Here is a 27,505-nt window from a genome sequence, read left to right as displayed (position 1 = left end):
ATTGTGGATGTTTTAGGTCTCACATTAACTTTTCCACAAAACGTAGGCCATCATGTGCCAATATTCTGACCAAATTCCCTGCCTATGCATTAAATGGGGTATGGAAGTTAGTTATGAAACAGGAATGTGAGAGTGAAGTTGGACCTAAGTCATTATGCAGCTCCGTCCTGTTTGTTCTGTAAATGTAAAGAAACCATAAGATGTAGAATGGGATTGTAGATTGAAACAATTGTATGAGCTAATAATCTCAATAAATTAGGATCCCATATTCTTCTCCAAAATTGGAGGTGACCAAGGAAGAGCCAGGAGATTCCCAGATGACAATCTTGTTATTAACTTGGTTTTTCTCTGATCTTTTAATATCCATTTAAGTTTTTACCCAATGGGAATTGTTATTTATATTGAAATAATTAATAGCAATGCCTTAGTTTATACTTTCCTCTGTACACCATGGTCCTTCAGGTGGAGTTTGGAAACGGCCATTGCACCGCACGGGTCCCTTCCCAGCTCTGCCTCGTCCCCCATGAGCAAGAGAACATCTTTCGTACCCTTTTCAGCATCTTCACCAAATCTGGACGTAAGATTCTGGTGGGTTTTAAATCACCTATTCCTCATCGTCAACATTGGCATTTTTTCTTCTCCTTCTTTATTTCATCATCTTCCTCTTCTTCGCACTGGCTCAAGTACATTTCTGCCCTTTTGTGTTGCCTTTTCATGATCACTACTGTACTACATCATGTAGACTTTTTTGGAGTATCTTTACGTGTGTGCTCTCCATATACAGGACTGCTCCATGCGGAGTGAGTGTCTCAATGTGCTTTGTATGTTGGGCAATCTTCCAAGCGAACGTTCTCTATCCATTAACATCACCACCCTCCTCAACACAAACATCCTTGAAAAGGTATATTTGCACTACACCTTTTGTTAGTCCTTAATGCATCACTGGATAAATTTTTAATACTGCATGTCGTTTTTCTACCAGCAAATACTTAATAAGTGGGGTACTAATGTCCATCTGAAAGATGGTGTACTCATTGATGGAATGCTCAGCCTGTGAAGCTCCATAGTGACATTTATTGTGGGGCTGGGAGGTGAACCCATACTAAACGACTCAGTAGTAAGTGCGCTACCTCCAAGTAACCTTGTCAATCCCTTAAGTGGTACGAGTGACACCAGATGTTAGCTCTTTCACGAGCCTCGATCTTGTATACAAACCCCCCCCCCCCCCCCCAAAAAAAACAATTAAAGGAAGCAATCAATCACATTCTGACACCTACGGACTTCCCTTCCTCACAGTTGCAAACAAACCATCCACCTCTCCTTTCTTCATTCATAAATTCGTATCAGTATCAATCTCATCATTTATAGTGCAGCATCTACCACCAGTCCCTTTCTTTCATGTAATTTGACCCTTTTAGAAAAACAAAAACATAAAACCATGGCCATGATGTAGAGGAAACAGCATAAAGAAAGGCAAGATAATTGTGGGTGAGAGGACAGAAAAGGAAATGTGAGGGGTGTGGGTGGGGGATAGAGAGACCAAGACTAACCCACAATGCTTTGGGTCTTGAAATGAGCAAACTATTTGAACTTTAAGGATAAAATGGAGAATGTTTGGCTGAACTAAATCTCTTCATTTACAGTGCAGCATCTACTAGCAATCCCTTCCCTTCCTGTAATTTGCCATTTTAGAAAAAAAAAAATTCTGGCATTAATGCAGAGGAAGCAGCAAAGAGGAAAGAGAATTGTGGTTTGGAGGAGAGGAGAGGAAATGGCGAAAGTGGGGTGGGAGAGGTGAATAAGGGGAGAGCTGGCACTGGCGTAATGTTGTGCATGAGGAGAGGAAGAGAGAGTAAGGATGAGACTGAGACAAACCCATAGCGCTTTGGGTGTTGAAATGAGAAAAATATTTGAATTTTAAGAAAACATATAGGATGTTTTACCTGGTGTTGGCTTAATGGTTAGGGCGGCAGGCTTGGGATCCTAAGGTCCTGAGTTTGAAACCTGTTCAGCTGTTGAATTAATACCAGGTGGGGTTGACAGCCTGTCATCCTCGCGGGGTCGGCGAAATAAGTACCAGGGTACTGGGTCCTCTTTCAAGGAGGTTGGTGGCAGGATTTGCACTCCGGCTGCCGTAAAAACACCTCATTCCGTAGAACACACAGTGGTGTGTGTTGGGATGGTGCTGAGGAGTCATCCACGGACGCAGCGACGTGCTGATCCAGTGTATTTTCCCATATATATATATATATATATACAGTATATATATATATATACAGTGGAACCTTGACTTACGAGTGCCCCAACTTACGAGTTTTTCGAGATACGAGCCGTCGCTCCGGCAGTTTATTGCTTTGAGATGCGAGCCGAGATCCGAGTTACGAGCTTTCGCCACCCGGTCACGTGGTTATCTTGCCGTTCAAGTACGTATCTCTGTCATATAGCGCTGCATTTTTTTTTTCGCATTTTGGTTATTTCGAGTTCAAGCCGCCAGGTGGGTTGTTCTGGTCACATGGTTATCTTGCCGTGCACGTACAGTACGTATCTCTGTCGTATAGCGCTGCATTTTTTTTTTCGCATTTTGGTTATTTCGAGTTCACGCCGCCAGGTGGGTTCTGGTCACGTGGTTATCTTGCCGTGCACGTACAGTACGTATCTCTGTCGTACAGCGCTGCATTTTTTTTCGCATTTTGGTTATTTCGAGTTTACGCCGCCAGGTAGGTTCTGGTCACGTGGTTATCTTGCCGTTCAAGTACAGTACGTATCTCTGTCGTATAGCGCTGCATTTTTGTTTTCGCATTTTGGTTATTTCGGAAAATTTCATGTTCATGTCGAACATTTCATGTTCATGTTCATGTTTTCATGTTCATGCCATGCCAGGCCACAACTTGTTCAGAGTGCCGGCGATAGCTCGCCTTCTCTTTGTGGAAAACACGGTGAGATCCTTAACATCCAACAACTAATGGGACGCAAACGGGGCGCCCAGTTTAGCGGTACACACATTGATGAATCACCCTGCCTGTGATTCACCCATGACAGGTTATAGCTGGGTCGGGATTCAAACCCAGGCTAGACAGTTTAGACTTTAGAGTCAAGTGTGCATACCTCCAGTCCAGGCCATCCTGCCAACTTGTATGCTGCATACAGGTGAAATATAAAGCGCGAGATATTTTTATATATACTGTATATTTTAAAAAAAATTGGTGTGGTTTTTGGCGGGCTGGAACGGATTAATAGCATTTCAATGCATTTCAATGGGGAAATTTGATTTGAGATACGAGCAATTTGAGTTACGAGCTCGGTCACGGAACGAATTAAACTCGTAAGTCAAGGTTCCACTGTATATATATATATATATATATATATATATATATATATATATATATATATATATATATATATATATATATATATATATATATATATATATATATATGTCGGGAGTGACTCCTTGATCGTAACAGAATTCCACCATCAGTTTGAGAATGACAAACGTTTATTAAATACCAAGTACACAGCTGGGGGGGGAGCAAGACATCTACAGCATGAAAGGACAACATGCCAAGTCAACCTTCCTCTTGTCTCGTCGAGACAAAGTATCTCAAGAGACAACGTGCCACATCAGGCTTTATTGAAAGACAATCGTCGTGTAATGTGGGTGTCTCCCAAGGGCGTACCGTGCGCCCATAGCGCCTCGCCCATGCATTTGGGGAACGTGTCGTGTGGTGCGTGCTTGGAACCTGAGGGCTCAGAACATGAAAGTCCATTAACGTTTCGGATCCACAATGAAGGCGTCTGGTCCAGATGAGGTTCTGCCCCGCCAGAGGGCCTGCCACCTCCCCTGCGGAACTTGCTCCCCCCACCCTTTGCAGACGCGGTCCTTGCAGATCTTCGAAGTTAATCAACGATCATGCCCATGAGACCTTTCACGTGCTGCTGTTCTGGGGAATACATAACATTGTCAGTATCTTGTGTCTCATGTTCCTGGTCAGGGTACAGAGCGTTAAAATCCGAAACATTTGAAGCAAAGAGAGAGACTTCCTTTATGTCAAAGTCTCCCATCGACGCCTGGTCGGCTTGCGGGTCTAGGATATCCATGTCGGGTGCCTCGACTGCCAGACCCAGCGTCGCAATCAGATCCATAGTTGGGTCGGAAGGGGGTGTACAGCTGTGAGCTTGTAATACATAAGCGGCGTTAGCCAGTTCACGCAAGGGGTTTACAACACAAGTATCACAGTCATCACAAAAATCAATACAATCTTCTGAAGCGCCGGTCACATCTGCCTTGTTGAAGGACCCATTCAGGTCGACGGCCTCTGTGGTCAGAACCATGGTCGTTGTCGGCGGCTTCTTCATTTTCCATCCTGTAAAGTACTTTCTCATACAGAGGAGGACTAAAGATTTCATTAGTGCCCCCCAAATTACTACCCCGATTATCACGGCCAGTGCGGTCAATAGCCACTTCACTATAGTGCCTGTCCATCCCCGGAACCAGTCAGTGAGCCAGCTAAATTTATAAGAGTTCTCGCGCGCGATCCGATCGATCGTCAGGGCGTGGCTAGTTTCCCTTAGTCTCACTATTGCGGCTGACACTCCTTCGGATGGATCAGGTATGTAAGTGTAACATTTTCCCTCTATTATTCCGCATACCCCTCCTTTCTCTGCCAGGAGCATGTCCAAGGCCACCCGATTCTGCATCACCATTGTACGCATGTGAACTACCGTGTCCAATAGTATGTCATGAGCCGTAGCGGTGTCGTTTGCCACCTTTTCTAGGGCCAAAGCCAATTTATCTATCTGGAAGCTGTTCATGGCTGCGCCCGCACCTGGGAAGAAGAAACCTAACACCTTTTCCCATAGGCTCCCGTGTAGTTTAGTGGTTCCATCTTCGTTCATGACTGACCTCTTATGTCGCCTGTCCAGGGACTTTGGGTCTAGCTCGTCCAGTATCTCAACGTCAGGAAGGACTGAACCAAGAGAACATGTGCCCCCCCAATGATTTGGTAAATAGGGGTAAGCCTTGTCGCCGCATATAAACATTGTCCCATGGGGTGGGACCAGGTGGGTGGATAAGCACTGGAGTCCCTTTATCACCCCATTAATCCTACTAACCCCCCTAGAGAATGTTATAGCCGTTATGTTGTGGTTGTGTTTATCTTGCAGTACTATTCGTAGTGTAATCCCAGCGCTCCCTTGTCCCAGCTTCCCGGGGAGAGTGTAGGCGCATTCTGATTCTCCCATAAGCAAGTGGCCGGAACCCTGGAGGCAGACCATCCCTTTCTGTGGTTTGACCCAGACGGGGGCAGGCCTCTCGGCCACATGGGCAATCATTGAAGGGCGATAATTAAATTGTCGATTGCAACTCTTGCCGTTGCCAACCCCTTCTCTTTCCAGCGTGGTGACTAAACATGGGGAATCGATAGGTTGTGAGCAAAGATCATTGAGGGACAGAGTTAGCACTATCATGTGTATTCCTGTGGTGCCTGCTTGGGGGAAGTGCATGCACGACCAGCAGTGTGTCCTATTTTGAATTGTCGCCACCTCTCTTGCCACTTTCCAATATGTGTTTTCACCCTTCTTTGGGGCCTTGTCCTGGGGGTGCGGCGTGAGTATGTATTCAATGCATGGTGGTCGGGGAGTCAATAATTGTATGGTCGTAACTTCACATATCAATATCAGGGTGGTATTTCTTTCTAGTAAAGCGTCCGTGGTTAAAGTGTTCGGACCTTTTCCCCATTCGAATCCAGCTCTGGCGGAACTTGCTGTTGGTCCAACCTTTCCTCCCCGTTTTACTTGCCTCCGACGAGAGAGGGCAACTTGTGTTGACTTCGTTCCGTTTGGATTTGTCCTTTCCGCCCTCCACATTATATATATCCACGGGGGTTCCTTTGGTGGTATTAGACAACATGGTACGTTTATCTTCTGTCCCCAAGTAACGCTTTGATAATGGACGTGAGACTTAGAGGTTAGGTTTTCATATAATTCTTCAACATATGCCACCATGTCCGCCCACTTGAGGGGTGGGGTGGTGGGCGCTGTGCTGGCGAGGTGGTATAATCCTAGCAGTGCAAGTGTAATTAGTCCTATATGTCTGTGCAGCTCCTGCCCCATCCTGTGTGACGGTGGGTGTGGGTAGGGCCAACTTACAATGTGTGGTGTGGATCCACGAGGTCTTGCCCTCGCAAAAGACAGCGGTTGGTGTAGTCGGCAATACCTGGAATGGTCCCGTCCACCTTTTCCAGGGCGTTCTTGCGGGTGAAGTGCTCCACGAACACCTGGTCTTTTTCCTCTGGTGGAACACCTGGTCCACAAGTGCCCTGGGAACACCTGGTCACCAATTTCCTAATCCACTTTTTCCAAGTGGATCCAATTTTATCCAATATTCGATTTTAAATTCAATCCAATTTTCTCTAATCCTTCTCTCAGCCTCCCATATTCCTGTTTCCTACATCAATAATAAATAAAAAATAAACGAAAATTATTTCAGCTAGAGTTTCAACTAGAATTACCACAAACAAACCACCATTAACCTCCATTAACCTCCCCCTATTATTTATTTATTTTCGCGAATAAACAAATAATAGAAATAACCTGGTCTATTTATTGGAAATATGTCTTACTGTCTGGTCAATTCCAATTCCAATTCTGGTCAGTTCTGGTGTCTGGTCACACACAATGTTTTTCTCACCCACTGTGATTCGCTCAAAATAGATTCTCACTGTTGTTATGTCTGAAATTCGTCTCATGAAACCCCATTCAAGAGTCCGGTGTAACAGACAGACAAACACATAGACACGCCGAAGACCCCAGGGTACCCATCAAACTAGCTTGTCCCCAGATCCACAAAACAAAACTTGTAACTTACTCAATTTTTTCTTTTCAATTGTCATCCCAATTGTCATTCCCTGTGCAAATTAGAGCACTCCGGACTATGTCAACAACTGAACTTCCAAGACAACAACGATAACACACACCACCTGTCATTCACAGTAGACAACTGCATCTCCTTCCTTTCATTCATCCAAAGCAAAATTGATGACATCTACAACGGCTCAATCACCACAACCCGCTCTATCCTGACAAACTGCATCACTGAAATAAAATCCTGGCTTCAGATCAACAACAACCAACAACGACCTCAACCACCCATAACTCTGCCCTCAACATTGATGGTTTCCCAGTATCCACCTTCCCTCACATCCGGAATCTTGGCATCATCATTGACCAAACCCTCTCCTTTGACAAATACACTAAACAGATCATAAAGACAGCCTTCTTTCACCTTAAAAACATCGCCCGTCTCCGTCCATCCCTCTCCTCCACGGCTGCAGAAACCCTCATCCACGCTTTCATCACCTCCTTCCCACACACTGCATCATTTAAGCTGACTACTCCCTTCTGAGACTTGCGCTTCCCAGTCGCCTCTTATACTATTGCGCTCCCCCGTCATTATAATCCACCAATCTGTTACATCCCCTACTACAGGTAACTCTTCCTCAGCGAGCTTACACTGCCATATTTACCTCCATGGAACAGTTGGTGGTCCTCCCAAAGGTGCATTCCGATGTTTAATACAATGACACCTGAGCACTCAATTAGCCCTCCATCGTACCACAGACTTACAATCAGACAGACAGACAGACAAATAACAGATGCGTGTCACCAGCCTCAGCACAGGACATCACCTCTCCAGACAGGCACAATATAATCCACAGTATCGAAATGCCAACTTCTATCTGGAGCCTCGCAAAGCCAAAAGTCGGGCATGTTCACTGCATTTCACGCAATTGCAACCTCCAACCACACGGGGTGTTCCACCCTGCTCCATGCTCCATGCATGCTCCAAGCTCCATGCTCCATGCATGCATGCTCCACCATGCAACCCGATCTCTACTTGGTGCGCCCCCCATAATCAGCAAGTTATAATAACCACAATACACCTGGGCACCCACCTCTTGATACCACAACTTAATCCATGTTACTTGCATCTCTTTGCATCCTCCCAAATGTCCTCCATTTAACATGACTATCCCCAGAGCTCGATCAAACACGTCACTGTACTCGGCCCGGTTGAATTAAATTCAAAGCATACTGTACCTGACGCTTCCGGTCGGCACCGGAAGTCTGTTTATTTATTGAGTCCCCTGAATCACCTATTAAGACGTCAACGACAACTACAACCACGAAAAACAGAACTCAATATTCTCTGTTCACTAATTACATACATGATTTCAGTTTTAACCAACAATATATGTCCTTTCTTTCCAGATTTAAGTTCTATATCCTGCCGTTAAAGCAACACCCAGTAGATTGACTCAGCCTGTCGTCCTTCCAAGGTTAGTGAATTACCTCTGACCTCTTTCCCTTGCACATCTCGAACAAAGGTCAAATAAACTTCAAAAGGTCAAACTTCAAACGAAGAAAGGTGGTACAAACGTCGAATTGGGGTAACCAGCGCTTTCATCCCACAAATAATACAAGTCCGGCGACATCCCGCCCCTGCAAGAACTCCACATCCGGACAGACAAACGACCATTATTGAGGCTCCACGTTGCAAAATGCTAACACCCTACGAATCAAACAACCGTCAACAATCCGCCCAGGAACTTCCGTAGGAGGCGTGCTCTACCATGCAGCACCCTCACTACCTGGTGCACACCTTTCGCACATCCCTCCAACTGATATCAACACCAATTATTTTTAAACCCCATTAGCCGTCTACCATTCGATGTTCCTTATTCACACATCCAGGTCTCCATGCCCTTTGTCATTGCACTTTCTCTTGCATCTGGAACAATCCTGCACCTGGAACACCTGGAACAATATCTTGCACCAAATACACTCATTCCCCTCTCAGGCTTCGTTACACACCTGACCACAGCACACCTTTGCACACGCTCGTCGTTCGCACACTTCATCAACACACCTCCTCGCGCCCACTCCCCCTGCACTCTCCTGCGCGCCCACACAACTGCAGCCCCCAGTGCCCACCCAGAGTGCCCAATCCACGACCCACAATCTTCTCAGGGCACACACCTCCTCCTTGAAATCCATGCCTCAGAAATATAACTCCACAGACAGACACAGCAATGAAACCACAACCTCCGCTCTCTCTCCAGATCAAGGGTGTGTATTTCGCACCTCTGACCGCATTTCACACCATGACATAATTTCACACCAGCAAACTGTAATCTTTCTCATTACACGACCCATTGACTCCCAAGGTCACATCGGCCTCAGGGATATACTCATACAATCCACAAGTCATCAATACACAATATAATCGTTAATCGCATAATTCCTGCAGGCAATTCAAGAAGCCCTTTGCCAACCATGGCGGACCTCCCACCGTGCGGGGCACATCCTTTTTGAGTAGGCAGGTTATCACCTGCACTCTGAGCAAACTCCGTATTCTAAATTCAACTTCTGAATTCAGTTGAATTGACTGAATTCTTCAATCTGTCATACATATATATATATATATATATATATATATATATATATATGTATGTATATATATATTGTTACGGAACCCGACGTCGGCCTATGGTTCCCCTTCGAGGGGGGATTAAGCCCCTCGTCTGTTAATGACCGACGTGGTCCCGGGGGTATGACGCCACCACGCCCGGTCGGCGCTGGATAGGGTTTTAGGCCCACAAGTCCTATGAACTAAATACCAGCGCTTCCCGGCACGTGAAGGAACACCCCCCGCTCACGGCCACAGCGTAATGGATGTTGCGCCGAGCGAAGCGAACCGCGGCGTGAGCCGTTTACCAAGACTAGACCCGATTCTGAACGTTGGCCAAATCGTGCCACAGATATTCAATTTGGAAAAGACAAAGACGACGGATGTGAAGAAGAAGAAGAAGACAAAAAGGGTTTGAAATACGAATAGGATTTATTTGCTATTTACAATCAAAAGAAACCAAGGAGGAGGAAGAATAAGAAAATAAAGCAGAAAGAGGGACGGACCAGAAGGACATAGTGAAAATTCTAGCTTATCTATTACAGTCTTAATTAACCCAGGGACAGAACAAACAAAGACAGACTCACATGGGGAATTGCAGAGTGGATTGGCTGGAAGGAGGAATGGGAAGGCCCAGGCCACTGCAGGCGTTGAGGTCCCGCTCCAGGGGTCGACTCACGTTCTTGGCGGGAAAGCCTTCGTGTGCAGCGGCGCGTATTGTTCACCGCGAGCGGATGGGCGCTTCGTGCTGGACTCCGGGCTCTTCAGCTCCACTTTAATGCCACTTAATGCCACACTCAACTCGTCCTCCTCCAACGCCACTCTTTCTTCATCAACCCTTCCTCCTTCAACAACAACTGTACTTTTAGCCACCAACCACCAACCAACTCCTCACCACCGACAACCAACTACTGACCACCGTCCTGACGCATGGGCACGCACTTTATATCGCCCCCCGGCGATCAAGCTGCCGGCCGCTAGGACACGCCTATCGGTGAGCTCGCCTCGGCCCTGATTGGTCGCGAGGGCTCACCGACCCCACCCTTAGAGGGGGCGTTGGCTAGACCATGCCTTGTCCCCGGCGCTGGGCCGACTCCTCCCACCTTTGGCTCCGAGACGACCTCGTGGCTAATGGAGTCTTGGAGCGAAAACAACAACCCACAGCTGCAGCAGAATTCAGCAAAGCGCTCAATGCAGTTGGCAATTGAGGAAAGGGGAATGTGCAGGGAATCTACCTTGTCTGAATTCGGTGCAATGGAGTATTAATTAATGGAAGACAAATCCTTAGCCTAATACACAGAATAGGGAAATAACTACCAACAAGGAGGAAATCTATGATTGGCTAACCGTGATTGTTTATGACCTAATTACGGGACGCACTTTGACCTTTATACACAACTGGAGGAAGGAGGGCGATATTTTTACAATGTACTATACAATAAAAAAAACACAATAAAAAAAACACCATTCTCATATCCACAACAATATATATATATATATATATATATATATATATATATATATATATTATATATATATATATATATATATATATATATATACATACACAGTGAAACCTTGACTTACGAGTTTAATTCGTTCTGTGACCGAGCTCGTAACTCAATTTGCTCGTTTCTCAAATTAAATTTCCCCATTAAAATGCATTGAAATGCTATTAATCCGTTCCAGCCCCCAAAAAACCACACCAATTTTTTTTGTTACGTGTTTTTAAATAAGAAAAATGTACTTTATAAATAACAAATAATGTATAAACAAGCACGACCTTGTATATACTGTACATGATAAGCGGCGTTACGCGCGCTGCTTGTAAACAAGGAGGAAGCGGACAACGCGGTAATTTGTAAGAGTCTTTATTCAAGAGCTCACTGTAACACTGGTGCGCTCCGGGCTGCGTGCCCGGTGTATATCCTGAGGCCACGCCTACCCCTCGGCGTGGCCGCCGCCCACTTGGTGCGCGGAATGATGTCACCACGCCAGTGAGCTTCCGTGTCCGCCACAATGTAAAGAAATAAACTGGTTTTATTAAGTGTATTTACCTTGAAGATCAGACGAAGATGCTGGCGGAGGTGGAGGAGATGACTTTTGCCTTTTTCGCCACACTTTCCTCGCTTTCACTTGCAGGGCGTTTCAATAAAAACCTGTCCAACGAGGTTTGTTTCTTCCTCCCTTTCAAAATGTTTCGATCGTACTGCTACGATCGTACTGCCTCGCCAAGTCGACAACACGCACACCTCGCTCATGTTTTTCGACGATTGCGTGTTTTATATCCAAGCACATCATCCTCTTCTTCTTCTCAGTACTGCCCTTGGCACTCAATTTCTTAGGACCCATGGTTAAAACTAAGAAATTTTCCAAAATAACCAACATGCGAAAACAAAGCAGCAGCGATATACGGCAGAGATGCTTGCACGGCAAGATAACCACGTGACCGGAACGCTCGTTGGGCCACCTAGTGGCGGGTGGCGTAAGCTCGTAACTCAGATCTCGGCTCGCATCTCAAAGCAAAAAACCGCCTGAGCGACGGCTCATATCTCGGAAAACTCGTAGGTTGGTGCACTCGTAAGTCAAGGTTTCACTGTATATATATATATATATATATATATATATATATATATATATATATATATATATATATATATATATATATATATATGTATATATATATATATATATATGTATATATATATATATATATATGTATATATATATATATATATATGTATATATATATATATATATGTATATATATATATATATATATATATATATAGATATATATATATATATATATATACATATATATATATATTGTTGCGGATCTCCAACGTCGGCCTCCCCCTTATCAAGGGGGGATGAATCCCCTTAACTTTTGTACTAGCCGACGCGATCCGGGGCTATCACGTTCCTTCCGGTCGGTGTTAAATAGGGTTGTAAGCCGAATTAGTCTTATTACCTAAGTACTAACACCGGCCGCGAAGCAAGGAAATAACCCCACCCGAACCACGGCGTTAGTGGACACGCCGAGCGAAGCGAGCCGCGATTTGGGCCGTTAACGGGAACTAACCCGATTGGAGCGGTTATTAATCGTGCCATGCTTACCCAATTGAGAAATCACTAAGACGGTCGAATGAAGAGGAAAACAGGAAGAACAGGAAATTTATTACAATTGTATGGGAAGGAAGAGAAGTACACGCTTTGTACAAAGAGGAAGAAGAAGCAGAAATGTACAATGAAGAGGAAGAAGCAGATACACAGGGCAACCTTATACAGTCTTATACTTATCCCTGGACACGGGCCCGTTCGCACTCAGACTCAGGCTCAGACTCAAACGGGGTTGTAGATGGTCGGGTTGAGGGTCCACCGATGGCGTCCACAGCTCGCTCCGGTCCCCGACTCGTACCACGAAGCAGCTGGTGATGGTAGACGGTAGACGGCAGGCGAGATCGTCCCATGTCGGTGGCACGGATCGGACAGTTATACTGGGGGGGAGGTAGGCTGGCGATTATACTGCGTACGTAATAGTTGTACCGGCGCCTTTATACACGCTCCCGGTATCGCTATGTACAATGCGCCACTTCCCCAATGATGTCACCAAAGCGCCTTTCCCAATTCTTCTGCACGAATGCCAAACGTGACAATCCTTTCACACGAGTCCTTCAATACTGGCGCCTTCCACAAAAGTCCTCTGATGCGCTTAAGTCCTTCTGTAATGAGCGCTGCTGCGTAAGTCCTCTTGCAATGAGTGCCACTGCATCAGTCCTTTTGCAATGAGTGCCGCTCCATCAGTCCTTTTCATGCGAGCGAGCTCAGTCAGTCCTCTCACCCTCTCACAATGATTGCAGTTGCGCCAGTCCTTCAGAGGGCTTTGCGCTCGCGGTTATATAGCGCCGCTTTGCGAACCCTCTGGAATCTCTAGCCACACCCTGTCAGGCGATCTCACCCGAGCCCTGGTTGGTTGATGGGGTCTTACCGGCTCCGCCCTTGATGGCTGCCTGATGTGGCCACACCCCCACCCTTGCGCTCCGCCCCCTTTTCGGGCCTTACCTCATGGAATTTGGGCTGGTTCGAGCGAAAGCACAAGGGCAGCGAACGCTACCGGCCCAACGCGTAACAAACCGCGAGGGGCAATGGGGTGCAGACTGGATAGTGCTCAATGGAGTCGATTGGAGGGAGGGTGCAAACTGAATGGGGCCTACTCTTATTTGTTTTACACAACGCAGATGCAACTATAGGAAATGGCCTTATCCTAAACACATATTATGAAATAACTAACGTCTAAGGTGACCTACGTGTTGCATGTGGCCTAACTATGGAGTGCAACCTTTAACCTTTAATGATGTTACCTGTGTGGGTTCTCAAAACTGCAACACTGCACCCCTCCTTTCGCCAGGCTCGTCCCCGAGCCGAACCACATACCAGTGAGGACGGCCGGCTTCAAGCAAGGGTCAGGACTACCTTTTAAATTAATGTGACACTCAGGTGTGGTTTTCCCTCTACATTTACTCTAACACCCTGTGTGCGACAGTTTTAAACACTAGATATGTCCCACCTACTGCGTTGTGTACTATCTAACTGACTCACGCCCACAATTAACCGAATTACGGATTTATTCTCAAACTACACATAGAGCCGGTGGGGAGCATGTTATTTACAAGACTACTAATTATTTACAAAACCACAATCCAGGACCTGTCTTTTGTGGGAGAGAAAAGGAATTTTGAAAAGAGGAAACACCGAATGCACTGCACTGCACCAATACACCATACACCAATATGCACCTAAATAATAAAAAAAATGCACAAAAAGCACCATCATCAAAACAAAATGCACAATCATTAAAATGCACAATCATTTCAAAAATAATGAATGATGCCTTGTGCTTGGCTGGCTGCTGGGCTGCGACGTCTTCTTGCTTCATGTTCTTCGGTGTGCCATCATCAAACTTAATGTCTTCTTTCCCGGACACACTAAAGATAATTAATAAAAATTGCACAAACTGTGTCCGCTTTTTATTTTGGCCAGCAGGGCCAGCTGAGGTGGTCTGACTGCCTGGCATTGGGGCCACTTAAAAAGCAGTGGGCCGCAGGGCAAGGTAATGTTTGCCACGATTGTCTGCCCAGCAAAGGTGCCAGGCCACAGAACTTGTGGTCCATATGGTGTACCGGTGCAGGCAGCAGGCAGCAGGCAGCAGGGTGCAGCACAAAGGTGCAGCCGCACAGTTCAGGGCACCTGCACACTCCCCTCAACAAAAGGTAATGGGTCCATGGGTGGGGAGGAAAGACAAAGCAGAGGTTAGCGGGGGCAAGGGCGCAAGGGTACACGTCATAACAAGGTAATGCGACGAGTGGCGCGGGTGAGCGAGCGGAGAAAGCTCGTCCCTACTCGTACATAACCCCCCATGTCGCCTACTCTACCCTTGCCCTTCCCCATATTTACACTTTACAAATTCCGTCTCTACCGTCTTGTCTCCCATATCTCCCCCTAAACCAAATTCGTCCCCAATCCCTCCCAAGAAGGAAGGGATGGAATCGCACACAATGTCTCACCCACGTCCTGATGCGTCTTTCATTCCAAACATTTGCAAAACCCGGTGTGGAGTCCTGTCACCTCGGTGAGTGGATGCGGATGGTGCGAAGATATTTCCTTCCTAACTATCCTTCTAATTACATTAACACAGTTACTCTACCCAGGGTCTTTCCATGCCAATCCAATTGGCCACTTTACACTATGTGGTTCTAAAAACCAATTCCCATTGACCATGTGGTGCTCTTCCAATTTGGGGTCTCACTCCCCCATTTTTTCTCAGTGCCCTCGCACAATTTCGGGGCTGGGTCGTGTGGCTCTACCAGCAGGTCCTACTTACCTGCGCACCTCCGCCACTGAAGTCGCCACCCGAGCTTACCTAGCTCCTCAACTACCCTAACCTGGGGAAGGCCCTCCTGGTGGCTCTCTCACCCCACTAATGCCCTCCCTGGCATTGGGCTACCCGGGTCCTTCTCCTCGGATCCTCGGGCCCCGCTGAACTCTACTTCTGAACTCTACCTGGCTTCCAGAGCCTACCTGCGGCCTCACCTGGCCAACAGACCACCAGTGGCGGAGTGCCCCAATAACCATACTCACTAACAGGCTCACACGCCCAGCCATTCCACTTACTCAAGCACCCCTCAAAGCAACAACTTGCTACTACTCGCACCACAGATGTCAATATCCAAACAATTTACCTACACCCTCTACCTAACTTTAAACTACCCTCCCTGTGTATTCGTGAAGGGGTCCATCTTCCCCCATCCACTCCTTCGCACCATGCACTCCACACCACTCATTCCACACTACATTTACTCCACACCATTTATTCCACACCACTCAGTATTCTTACTTGCACCCCATGCAAGCCAATCACTCAATACACTTACACTTGTCCACAATACTCTACTCATACACTTTCACACACACACACACACACACACACACACACACACACACACACACACACACACACACACACACACACACACACACACACACACACACACACACACACACACACATCATTCTCGAGCATTGCCTCATTTGCTCACTCTCACCACAAAGACTCTCATTCTCAATTCCTCATTTGTGCCTAAAGCGCATCCTCATACTCACACACACAGCATCATCTAGCTAACTACCCCCCTCTAATACTCGTGCTTTCCCTGTCTTCCCTTTACACTAAGCACATCCCTCGTCATTATTATCCACCTAATCTGACTACGTCCCCACTACTGGTACAAAAGTCACTACTTAAATTCTCATGTCTCCTAAAGTCACTCTAATCCCTAACAATTATCCTAGCCCGCCCTGGCTAGTTCACACTGCCAAACCCCATAATCTACTGCTCCTCTGCCCCAAATGAGGGATGGTAGCTCTACCATCCCTCTACACCAGTTACCATCGCCAACACTATCGCTATCCGTCCACTGTACTACGAGCCTCTCGGTGCAGAAATACATTTTTACTGCTCGGCTTTGAAAAGCCGAGCAATGTATGAGGGTGGTCTGTCTCCTGTTGGTTGGGTCCGTCCGGCATTTTAGATTCTGGGGAGGAGGCATACTCGGACCGAGGTTCCAGGGTACATCTCGGCGCGGAGCCTTCCGGTCTCCGCCACGATGACCCAACCTCCCCCAGTTGGAGCACCGCGCATACTATGATGCACCGCGCATATCCTAAACGCATACTATGAAATAACATGTTCTAAGGTGACCTATGTGTTGCATGTGGCCTAACTATGGAGTGCAACCTTTAACCTTTAATGATGTTACCGTGTGGGTTCTCAAAACGGCAACAATATATAGTTGTATATAGTTATATATTCCTGTCCTAATTGAATGATGAGAATACAATGGCAAACCCCCCAGTATAACCAAACCCCCCAGTATAACCAAACCCCCCAGTATACAGTCACGTGAAAAAGTAAGTACACCCCATGTAAAGTTTTGACTTTTTCAACATATTTCAACATACAGCTATTTGATCTTCATTTCAACAATATTGATAGATAAAGGTGATATAATATAACAAATATCATGAAACATTTACATTTTGTAGTCCATTGTATAATTTAAATAAACATAAATGCAAATTTCACATGTGGAAAAAGTAAGTACACCCCGACATTTATCACTACTTCAAATAACTAAAATTAGAATCAGGTGCACCAGCTCAGGTGCAAATGATTAGAACATCGTTAGAGAGGATCTTGGAGGAACCTGTCTTATTTAAACCTCAGACATTTAGTTTGGTTTGCTCTTTGTTATTGAAGTGTGCGGCGTCACCATGCCTAGATCAAAAGAGCTCTCTGAGGCCTTCAGAAAGAAGGTTATAGATACCTACGTGTCTGGGAAGGGATTTAGAAAGATCTCCAAACAATTTGAAATCAATCATTCGACTGTCCGGAAGATCATCTACAAGTGGAGAAGATTCCAAACAACTGCCAACTTGTTCAGGCCAGGCCGCCCCAGCAAGTTCAGCCCGAGCGCAGACCACAAGATGCTGAAAAAAGTCTCTAAGAACACCAGAATGTCATCACGGGACCTACAGGTAGCTCTTGCTACTGTTGATGTCAAAGTTCACGAGTCTACCATTAGAAAGAGGCTGCACAAATTTGATCTACGTGGGAGATGTGCCAGGAGGAAACCTTTGCTGTCCAGAAAGAACATCAGGGCAAGACTAAAGTTTGCCAATGAACACCTAGGCAAAGACCAGCACTTCTGGAACAATGTGCTCTGGACAGATGAGTGAAAGGTAGAGCTATTTGGCCACAGTACCAGAAGACATGTTTGGCAAAAACCAAAGACAGCATTTGACCACAAGAACCTGATACCAACTGTAAAGCATGGTGGTGGAAATATTATGGTTTGGGGCAGCTTTGCTGCATCAGAGCCTGGGCAGCTCAACCATCATAGAATCCACTATGATTTCTTCATTGTTCCAGAGGGTGCTTGAGGATAATGTGAGGCCATCTGTCGGAAAGTTGAAGCTCAACCGAGGGTGGACCTTGCAACATGACAATGACCCTAAACGTACCAGTAAATCCACCAAGGAATGGCTGAAAAGAAATAAATGGAGGGTTCTGGAATGTCCAAGTCAAAGCCCGGATCTAAATCCCATCGAGATGTTGTGGGGGGATTTGAAACGAGCTGTGCATGCAAGAAACCCCTCAAACATCGCACAGCTGAAAGAATTCTGCATGGATGGAGATGTGGACAATAAACACTCTGCCATACATCTCAGATCGGTGGAGTGTTGCAGTGATAGTTGTCCTTCTGGAAGTTTCTCCCATCTCCGCACAGGATCTCTGGAGCTCATCCAGAGTGACCATCGGGTTCTTGGTCACCTCTCTTTACCAAGGCCCTTCTCCCCCGATTGCTCAGTTTTCCGGGCGGCCAGCTCTCGGAAGAGTCCTGGTTGTTCCGAACTTCTTCCATTTAAGAATTATGGAGGCCACTGTGGTCTTGGGAACCTTCAATGCAGCTGAGATTTTTTTGTCGGCTTCCCCAGATCTGTGCCTCGACACAATCCTGTCTCTGAGCTCTGCAGGCAGTTCCTTCGACCTCATGGCTTGGTTTTTGCTCTGATATGCATTGGCAGCTGTGAGACTTTATATAGACAGGTGTGTGCATTTCCAAATCATGTCCAATCAATTGAATTTACCACAGGTGGACTCCAATCAAGGTGTAGAACATCTCAAAGATGATCACGAGAAATGGGAGGCACCTGAGCTAAATTTCAAGTGTCATAGCAAAGGGTATGAATACTTATTTCAATGTGATATTTCATTTTTTAATTTTTAATAAATTTGCAAAACTTTCTAAAATCCTGTTTTCTCTTTGTCATTATGGGGTATTGAGTGTAGATTGATGAGGGAAAAATGAATTTAAACGATTTCAGCATAAGGCTGCAACATAACAAAATGTGAAAAAAGTGGAGGGGTCTGAATACTTTCTGAATGCACTGTAGGTGTGCTGATATTACACATTTCTTCAGCTTATGTAACGTGATATTGGACGAACCAGTAGTTTTGTCAAAGTAAGGCATCGGGCATTTTCCTCATCGTTAAGAAAGAGTATGTCATAAATATGGACACAATGGACAAATGAACACAGTATATGGGATTTGAAACTCGGATTACAACATCATGATGTCAGTGCTTGGATAGGAATATCAAATGGTGTAACCCGTGTTTGGAATGTTAAAAGAAGCGGTGATCTTTGCGGAATGTTTTTGTTTAATAAAGAGCATCTAATTAAGACCAGAGAGAGAGAAAGGGAGAGGAAGGAGGGAAGAGCTGGAGAGAGAGGGCAGGGGAGAAAGAAAGAGGGAAAGAGGATGTAAAAGAAGAGGAAATTTGTTGGAAGTCGAAACACTTCCCAAGCCTGTGGGCTGAATCCTTCGAGTCGGGGGTTCAGTTGAAATAAGATCAGAATGAGTGAGGATGGGGTGGGAGTGGGGAGAGAGAGGGAGGGAAGGGGGTGAGGGAGGGAAGGGGCAGAGGGTGGGAAGAGGGAGAGGGAGTGGGGGTTGGTGGAGGTGGAAAGAGGGAAAGAGGGAGCTAGAGGAGGTAGAAGAAGAGGAAATTTGTTGAAAGCAGAAACATTCCTCTTGCCTGGGAGTTCAATCTTCAAAGTTTGCTCAATAAAGTTTCAGAAAAACCCAACTGCGAAGATCAAGTAAGGGAACATATGAGTTTGATGGCAACCAAAAAAATAAAACAACACAGTTAGGGTGTAACGGACAGTAAAATGTAGCAACAGCTCATACAGTAAAATTTCCTACATAAATGATCCCGACTTGTTTTAAGCTGTTTGATTTCATCACAAAAAATGTAGGTTGCCAGAGTCTTCCCTTCCTGCTCTCCCCCCACCCTTCCACCTCCCCAATCCCCACTGCACCCCTAAACGTGTTTGACATTGACACCTGTTCCTGTTTTTACGAAACAAAAACATCCCAAGTTAGAAAGCGATGTTGTGCATCAAAGAGGATCAAACAAGAATCTCGGTAAGACCCTTAGGCTGTCTCGTCCTTCGTCGGTGTTGGTTAATATATCCCACATCTATTTCAGCCTCCTCACTCTCTGAAGGCCTGGACAAAATCACAGACTGGTCAAACAAGTGGAACATGTCTTTCAATCCTGACAAATCTCACACTCTATGTCTCTCCAAAAAGACCGACTGGACAACCCTCCCATCAACTTTCTCAACAATCTTCTCCAATAAGTTCTGTCACTCAAGCTTTTGGGTCTCACTATCTGCCATGATCTTTCTTGGGAAAACCATATTTCCAAGCTGGCCTCCAAAGCCAGTCGCCGACTGGGCATCCTCCGTCGTGCGAAGTCCTTCCTAGGCACACCTGAGCTCCTCACCACATACAAGGCTTTCATCCGCAGCTCAATGGAATACTGTTCTCCCCTATGGGCCGGTGCTCCTGCCTCACACCTAGCTCGGCTTCACGCTGTTGAAACCAAAGCTTTCAGAATCATTGGAATCTCCCGCGATGAAGCTATCTCTGAGGGCCTTTCACTCACTCACCGCAGGCAGGTAGGTGGTCTTTCTGTCTTCTACCGACTCCTCTCCGGCCTTGCTCCCCCAGCTCTCTCTGTGCTCTGTCCCCCAAATATTCATACAGGTCGCACAAGATCTGCCAGCAAGCCTCTGCTGGTTAAACTGCCGAAATCTCGGCTCTCTGCTCACCTTCACTCTTTCATTCCTCTTTTCTCCCGCCTCTGGAACAAACTCCCACACTCCCTTCAATCCCACTCCTCCCTCCAGGTCTTTAAAACAGCTGTTAACCACCATCTCTTATCTTCCCCCATCCAAAACCTTGATCTTTTCTACCCCCACTAATTCACCCCAGATCCACCTTGTTTGAAATTCCAACTTCTTTCCTGGAAGTCCTGGCAGTGTCCATACGTTTTATACCTCTCCCACCCCCCCCCCCCTTCCCATGCCTCCCCCCCCCCCAAGCCCTCTCCCTCCCACAGATCTCTCGATGTCTCCATGCCTCTCGGTCCCTGCTCTCAAATGTTGTGTTTGTGTCCTTCCCCCTCTCTCCCCATCTTGTCTACCGCTCCCGAAATTATATGTTTTATGTGTCGGTTTGTCTTTCTGTGTGATTAATGTTCGCTCTTTCACGAGCCTTGATCTTGTATGCAAAAAACAAACAAACAAAAAAAACTACATCTATTGGAAATGCAAGCACAATGTAAGCAATTTACCTCAAACCAATTACTGCAGCACTATTGTCATTAATACAGGTGTGTGTGTTTGTTAAGTGTGCGTGTGTATGTGTGTTTGTATGTATATGTGTGTGTTGTTTTTGTGGGTTTCAGAAGGTGAAACGGAGTCCTTCCAGGCCTCAAAGTGTCTGTGTGTGTGTGTGTGTGTGTGTGTGTGTGTGTGTGTGTGTGTGTGTGTGTGTGTGTGTTTGTCTATACAGATATTTTATGGATATTTTCACTTATGGACGTTTACCATGAGTTTTGTGATTTTGTTTTTTGGAATCTTGACTAAGACTTTCATCAGCATGCAAAATTTCAGCTTTCTCGCACACAACAAAGTACAAAACATTTATATCAGTGAATGAGTGGTTCGAAAGAGCTTTATATATTTGATATTTATGCACAGTGCACATTCACTGACTGTCTCATACATGATCCACAGTAAATGTTGATTTTACTGTACACTTTGACACAGTGTGTCTTGATATTGTGGACACATTTATTTCATGTACATGAAAACATCCATGGTATATGACACAAGTTGAACGTTGATACCCTGCTGCACTCATTCATGCGCTGTGCAAAATACAGTGCATTCAGAAAGTATTCAGACCCCTTCACTTTTTTCACATTTTGTTATGTTGCAGCCTTATGCTGAAATCGTTTAAATTCATTTTTCCCTCATCAATCTACACTCAATACCCCATCATGACAAAGAGAAAACAGGATTTTAGAAAGTTTTGCAAATTTCTTAAAAAGAAAAAACTGAAATATCACATTGACATAAGTATTCAGACCCTTTGCGATGACACTTGAAATTTAGCTCAGGTGCCTTCCATTTCTCTTGATAATCTTTGAGATGTTTTTCCACCTTGATTGGAGTCCACCTGTGGTAAATTCAATTGATTGGACATGATTTGAAAAGGCACACACCTGTCTATATAAGGTCTCAGCTGACAATGCATCTCAGAACAAAAACCAAGCCATGAGTTCGAAGCAACTGCCTGCAGAGCTCAGAGACAGGATTGTGTCAAAGCACACAGATCGGGGGAAGCTTACAAAAAAAATCTCTGCTGAATTGAAGGTTCCCAAGAGCATAGTGGCCTCCATAATTCTTAAATGGAAGAAGTTTGGAACAACCAGGACTCTTCCTAGAGCTGGCCGCCCGACCAAACTGAGCAATCGGGGGAGAAGGGCCTAGGTAAGAGAGGTGACCAAGAACCCGATGGTCACTCTGGCTGAGCTCCAGAGATCCTGTGTGGAGATGGGAGAAACTTCCAGAGGACAACCATCACTGCAACACTCCACCGATCTGGGCTGTATGGCAGAGTGGCCAGACGGAAGCCTCTCCTCAGTGAAAGACACATGAAACTTAACTGATCTCTCCATACAGGTTGCTTCTGACAAACCAGACGTGATCTGCTTAACAGAAACTTTCCTCCTTCATGATGTCTCTGATTCCTTAGTATCTCTCCTGGGTTACTCCCTCCTCCGGTATGATAGACCTGAGCCTTGTCCTGGAGGTGGGGTTGCTATCTTTATCAAAAACTGTCTTTCTCACTCGCCCTGCACTGCCCTCTCTCCACCTCACCCCCAGGAATACCTCTGGCTACGGCTTCCCCTTCGCTCCCACCTTTTGTTCATATGTGTGTTGTACCGTCCACCAAACAGTGATGACTCCATCTACATCTCGCTGTCTGATAATATGGACCAACTTCTATCGACTCATCCCAACTCTCTCTTCCTCATATGTGATGACTTCATTTGTCACCATGCCAGTTGGCTGGGTGTGGGTACCTCTCTCACCAGCCATGGCTCCTCAGCAAAGGACTTCTGCGACTCACTGGGACTGACACAATCTGTCAATTTCCCGACCCGGATCTCAGTCAATGGAGCATCTGCTCTTCTGGACTTGGTTATGACTAATTTCGCTGAAAATGTCTGCTGCTCTTCTTCTGCTCCAATCGGCTCATCTGATCATGTGCTTGTTAAAGTGGACATCTCCCTGACCATTCTCAGGGAGCCTCCTCAGCGTCGACGAGTCTGGCATTTCACTCAGACAAACTGACACGGTCTTCAAGCAGCCATCAATCATCTGGACTGGTCTACCATCTCTACCACCTCTGACATCAACTCATGCTGGGAATTCTTCCAAAGTAAATTGCTCTCTCTCATGCACAGATTTATCCCATCTCGTCTTCAGTTGTCATACCCTTCCCCCCGTCCATGGTACATGGAATCTTGTGGTGAGGATGTTGCCCAGAAACAAATTGCCTTCGTCTCCTGGAAAGCAAATCCAACGGAAGGAAATCTCATTTCCTTTCACAAAGCCCGAAAGAAGTGTGTGTCCACCCTCAGGAGAGCCAGGAAACAATATCTCTCCATTCTCAAGACCGAACTCTCTTATCTGTCTCCCTCTTCCAAATCCTGGTGGCATTTGGTCAAATCTGTTTCTGGTGTTTGTTCCCCCTCCATCCCCTCCCTTACCTCAAATGGCTACACAGCTGACTCTGCACGTGAAAAAGCTGAATGCCTCAAGTCTGTGTTTGCCTCTAAATCTTGTGACCCAAACCCATCCCTCTCTGTACCCACCATACACAGTTGTACCCAGCTGCTCCTGGACTCTGTGTCCTTTCCTCCTGACAAGGTGGAAAAGTTTCTGTCAACCCTCGAGTCTGATTCTGCAACTGGACCTGACGGCATCAGCCCACGGGTCCTAAAATCCTGTTCTTCCGCTCTTTCACTCCCTCTCTCTGTTCTCTTCACCCTCTCTTTTGCTCAAGGTCATCTGCCATCTGCTTGGAAATCAGCCAATTTGACCGCTTTACACAAAAAGGTGCAAAAACTACAGACCAATCAGCCTTCTCCCAATTATCAGCAAAGTCATGGAATCCATCATTGCTTCAGATATGAAATCTTTCCTCTTCTCCAATGGCTTGATCTCTGATCATCAATTTGGTTTCAGACCAGGTCACTACTCTGGACATGCTGCTTCTGCTGTCTCAACAATGGATGGAGGTCCTCAATGCCAAACAGGAAATTAGAGCTGTCTCCCTCAACATATCACGTGCCTTCGATACGGTCTGGCACCCCACTCTGCTCACCAAACTTTCCTCCTTTGGTATCCATGGAAATCTCCATGCATGGCTGGTGGACTTCCTCTCTAGTCGTAGTCAACGTGTGGCCATGAATGGGTTTCTATCATCTCCTCTTCCTGTTCAGGCTGGAGTTCCCCAAGGCAGTGTTCTGGGCCCTGTGCTTTTTCTGGCCTTCATCAATGATCTCTCTGACTTTCTTGAAAATCCTCTCTATCTCTTTGCTGATGACTCCACTCTCTGCCGCTCCATTCCTCATCCCTCAGATCGGCAGTCTTCAGCCTCCTCACTCTCTGCAGACCTGGACAAAATTACTGACAGAGCAAACAAGTGGAACATGTCTTTCAATCCTGACACAGCTCACACTCTTACGATGTCTCTCTGAAAAGACCGACTGGACAAACCTCCCATCCACTTTCTGAATAATCCTCTCCAAGAAGTTCTGTCACTCAAGCTTTTGGGTCTCACTATCTTCCATGATCTTTCCTGGGAAAACCACATTTCAAATCTGGCCTCCAAAGCCAGTCGCCGACTGGGCATCCTCCGTCGTGCAAAGTCCTTCCTTGGCACACCTGAGCTCCTCACCACATACAAGGCTTTCATCCGCAGCTCAATGGAATACTGCTCTCCCCTCTGGGCTGGTGCTCCTGCCTCACACCTAGCTCATCTTCACGCTGTTGAAACCAAAGCGTTCAGAATCATTGGAATCTCCCGTGATGAAGCTACCTCCGAGGGCCTTTAACTTACTAACCGCAGGCAGGTTGGTGGTCTTTCTGTCTTCTACCGACTCCTCTCCAGCCCTGCTCCTCCAGCTCTCTCTGGGCTCTGTCCCCCAAATATTCCTACAGGTCGCACAAGATCTGCCTGCAACCCTCTTATGGTTAAACTGCCAAAATCAAGACTCTCAGCTCACCTTCACTCTTTCATTCCTCTTTTCTCCCACCTCTGGAACCAACTCCCTCACTCTCTTCAATCCCACTCCTCCCTCCAGGTCTTTAAAACAGCTGTTCACCACCATCTCTTATCTTCCCCCATCCAAAACCTTGATCTTTTCTACCCCCGCTAATTTCACCCCGAATCCACTTTTTTGAAATACCAACTTCTTTCCTGGAAGTCCTTGGTGTCCTTGTGTTTGTACTTCTCCCACCCCCCACCCCCCCTACCCATGCCGCCTCCCCCCAAGCCCTCTCCCTCCCACACATTCCTGATGTCCCTGCTCTCAAATGTTGTGTTTATGTGCTTCCCCTTCTCTCCCCATCTTTCTACCGCTCCCCTTTTTATATACTTTGTTTGTTTGTCTGTTTGATTTGTTTGTGTGATAAATGTTAGCTCTTTCACGAGCCTCGATTATGTATGCAAAAAAAAAAAAAAGCCTGCTTGGAATTTGCAAGAAAGCACCTAAAGGACTCTCAGGCTGTGAGAAACAAGATTCTGTGGGCTTTCATGTGTTTTTCACTGAGGAGAGGCTTCCATCTGGCCACTCTGCCATAAAGCCCAGATCGGTGGAGTGTTGCAGTGATAGCTGTCCTTCTGGAAGTTTCTCCCATCTCCACACAGGATCTCTGGAGCTCAGCCAGAGTGACCATTGGGTTCTTGGTCACCTCTTTTACCAAGGCCCTTCTCCCCCGATTGCTCAGTTTGGCCGGGCGGCCAGCTCTAGGAAGAGTCCTGGTTGTTCCAAACTTCTTCCAATTAAGAATTATGGAGGCCACTGTGCTCTTGGAAACTTTCAATGCAGCAGAAAATTTTTTGTAGGCTTCCTCAAATCTGTGCCTCGACACAATCCTGTCTCTGAGCTCTGTGGGCAGTTCTTTCGACCTCATGGCTTGGTTTTTTCTCTGATATGCATTGTCAGCTGTGAGACCTTATATAGACAGGTGTGCGCGCCTTTCCAAATCATATCCAATCAATTGAATTTACCACAGGTGGACTCCATTCAAGGTGTAGAAACATCTCAAAGATGATCAAGAGAAATGGGAGGCACTTGAGCTAAATTTCAAGTGTCATAGCAAAGGGTATGAATACTTATGTCAATGTGATATTTCAGTTTTTTCTTTTTAATAAATTTGCAAAACTTTCTAAAATCCTGTTTTCTCTTTGTCATTATGGCGTATTGAGTGTAGATTGATGAGGGGAAAAAATGAATTTAAACGATTTCAGCATAAGGCTGCAACATAACAAAAATGTGAAAAAGTGAAGGGGTCTGAATACTTACTGAATGCACTGTATATTGGATCCACACGATTCGCGAAGCTGGTCATTGTTTTATACTTTGTGTTGCTCCCCTGTTTAGGATAGCTCATCGGTCATACAGTTTGTAGCGGAAGCGATAGTGAGAATGAACAGGAGCCTGAGAGCCTACGAAGTGCCACATGGAGAGCCAGACAACACCGTAGTGAGTACTTACTGTCCATTTCTCAGTCTTTCTGCCTATGTTGCTGTTTGTTTCTCCATCCGCACACTTCCCTTTGTGGTTTATTGTCTTTCAATAAATCTCTCTTTAAGCATTCCTTGAAATGCCATTAATTTAATGATAATAATCACCTCTACTTTATGAGGCACTGTGTGCATTTGCCAAATACACTGCAGTACTGAAGGATAAAATAAACGGTGGTACCATATATAGTGCAAATGATGTCAATGGAACCACCACGGATGATTTGCAAACTTTTGTCAAAATTCTCATCCACTTGCTTTACAAGTCTTTAAATTTTTCAAAACCAAAATAGTGGTGAAATGATCTCGATGAAAATAATAATAATAATAATAATAAAATTATATATATATATATATATATATATATATATATATATATATATATATATATATATATATATATATATATATATATACATATATATATATATATATTGTTGCGGATATGAGGATTGTGTTTTTTTTATTGTGTTGTATTGTATAGTAAATTGTTGTGAAATATTGCTTTATTCTGGACCCTCCTTACTCCAGTTATGTATAAAGGTCAAAGGGCGTCCCATAATTAGGTCATAAACAATCACGTCAGCCAATCATAGATTTCCCCCTGGTTAATAGTTATATCTTTATTATGTGTATTAGGGTAAGGCCTTGTCTTCCATTAAGATGACACTCCATTGCACCAAGTGAAATAGAGTAGATTCCTTTCACATTCCCCTTTCATCATTGCCAAGCCTC

At 45.5% G+C, this 27,505-nt stretch overlaps 1 protein-coding gene across 1 annotated transcript in view; it reads left to right on the top strand.

The window, feature by feature from the left end:
• Nucleotides 1-27,505, top strand: part of ITGA9 (integrin subunit alpha 9) — a 144,178-nt gene that overhangs the window by 98,232 nt on the left and 18,441 nt on the right. Inside the window, exons 24-26 of the mRNA XM_068122768.2 lie at nucleotides 463-588; nucleotides 785-901; nucleotides 26,628-26,729. Of these exons, the coding sequence (XP_067978869.1) occupies nucleotides 463-588; nucleotides 785-901; nucleotides 26,628-26,729 (345 nt within the window). The remainder of the gene's footprint in view (nucleotides 1-462; nucleotides 589-784; nucleotides 902-26,627; nucleotides 26,730-27,505) is intronic.

This window comes from Myxine glutinosa, chromosome 7 (genome assembly GCF_964187855.1).
Source record: "Myxine glutinosa chromosome 7, kmMyxGlut1.1, whole genome shotgun sequence".
NCBI lineage: Eukaryota > Metazoa > Chordata > Myxini > Myxiniformes > Myxinidae > Myxine > Myxine glutinosa.
This window is presented reverse-complemented; position numbering and strand designations above follow the sequence as displayed.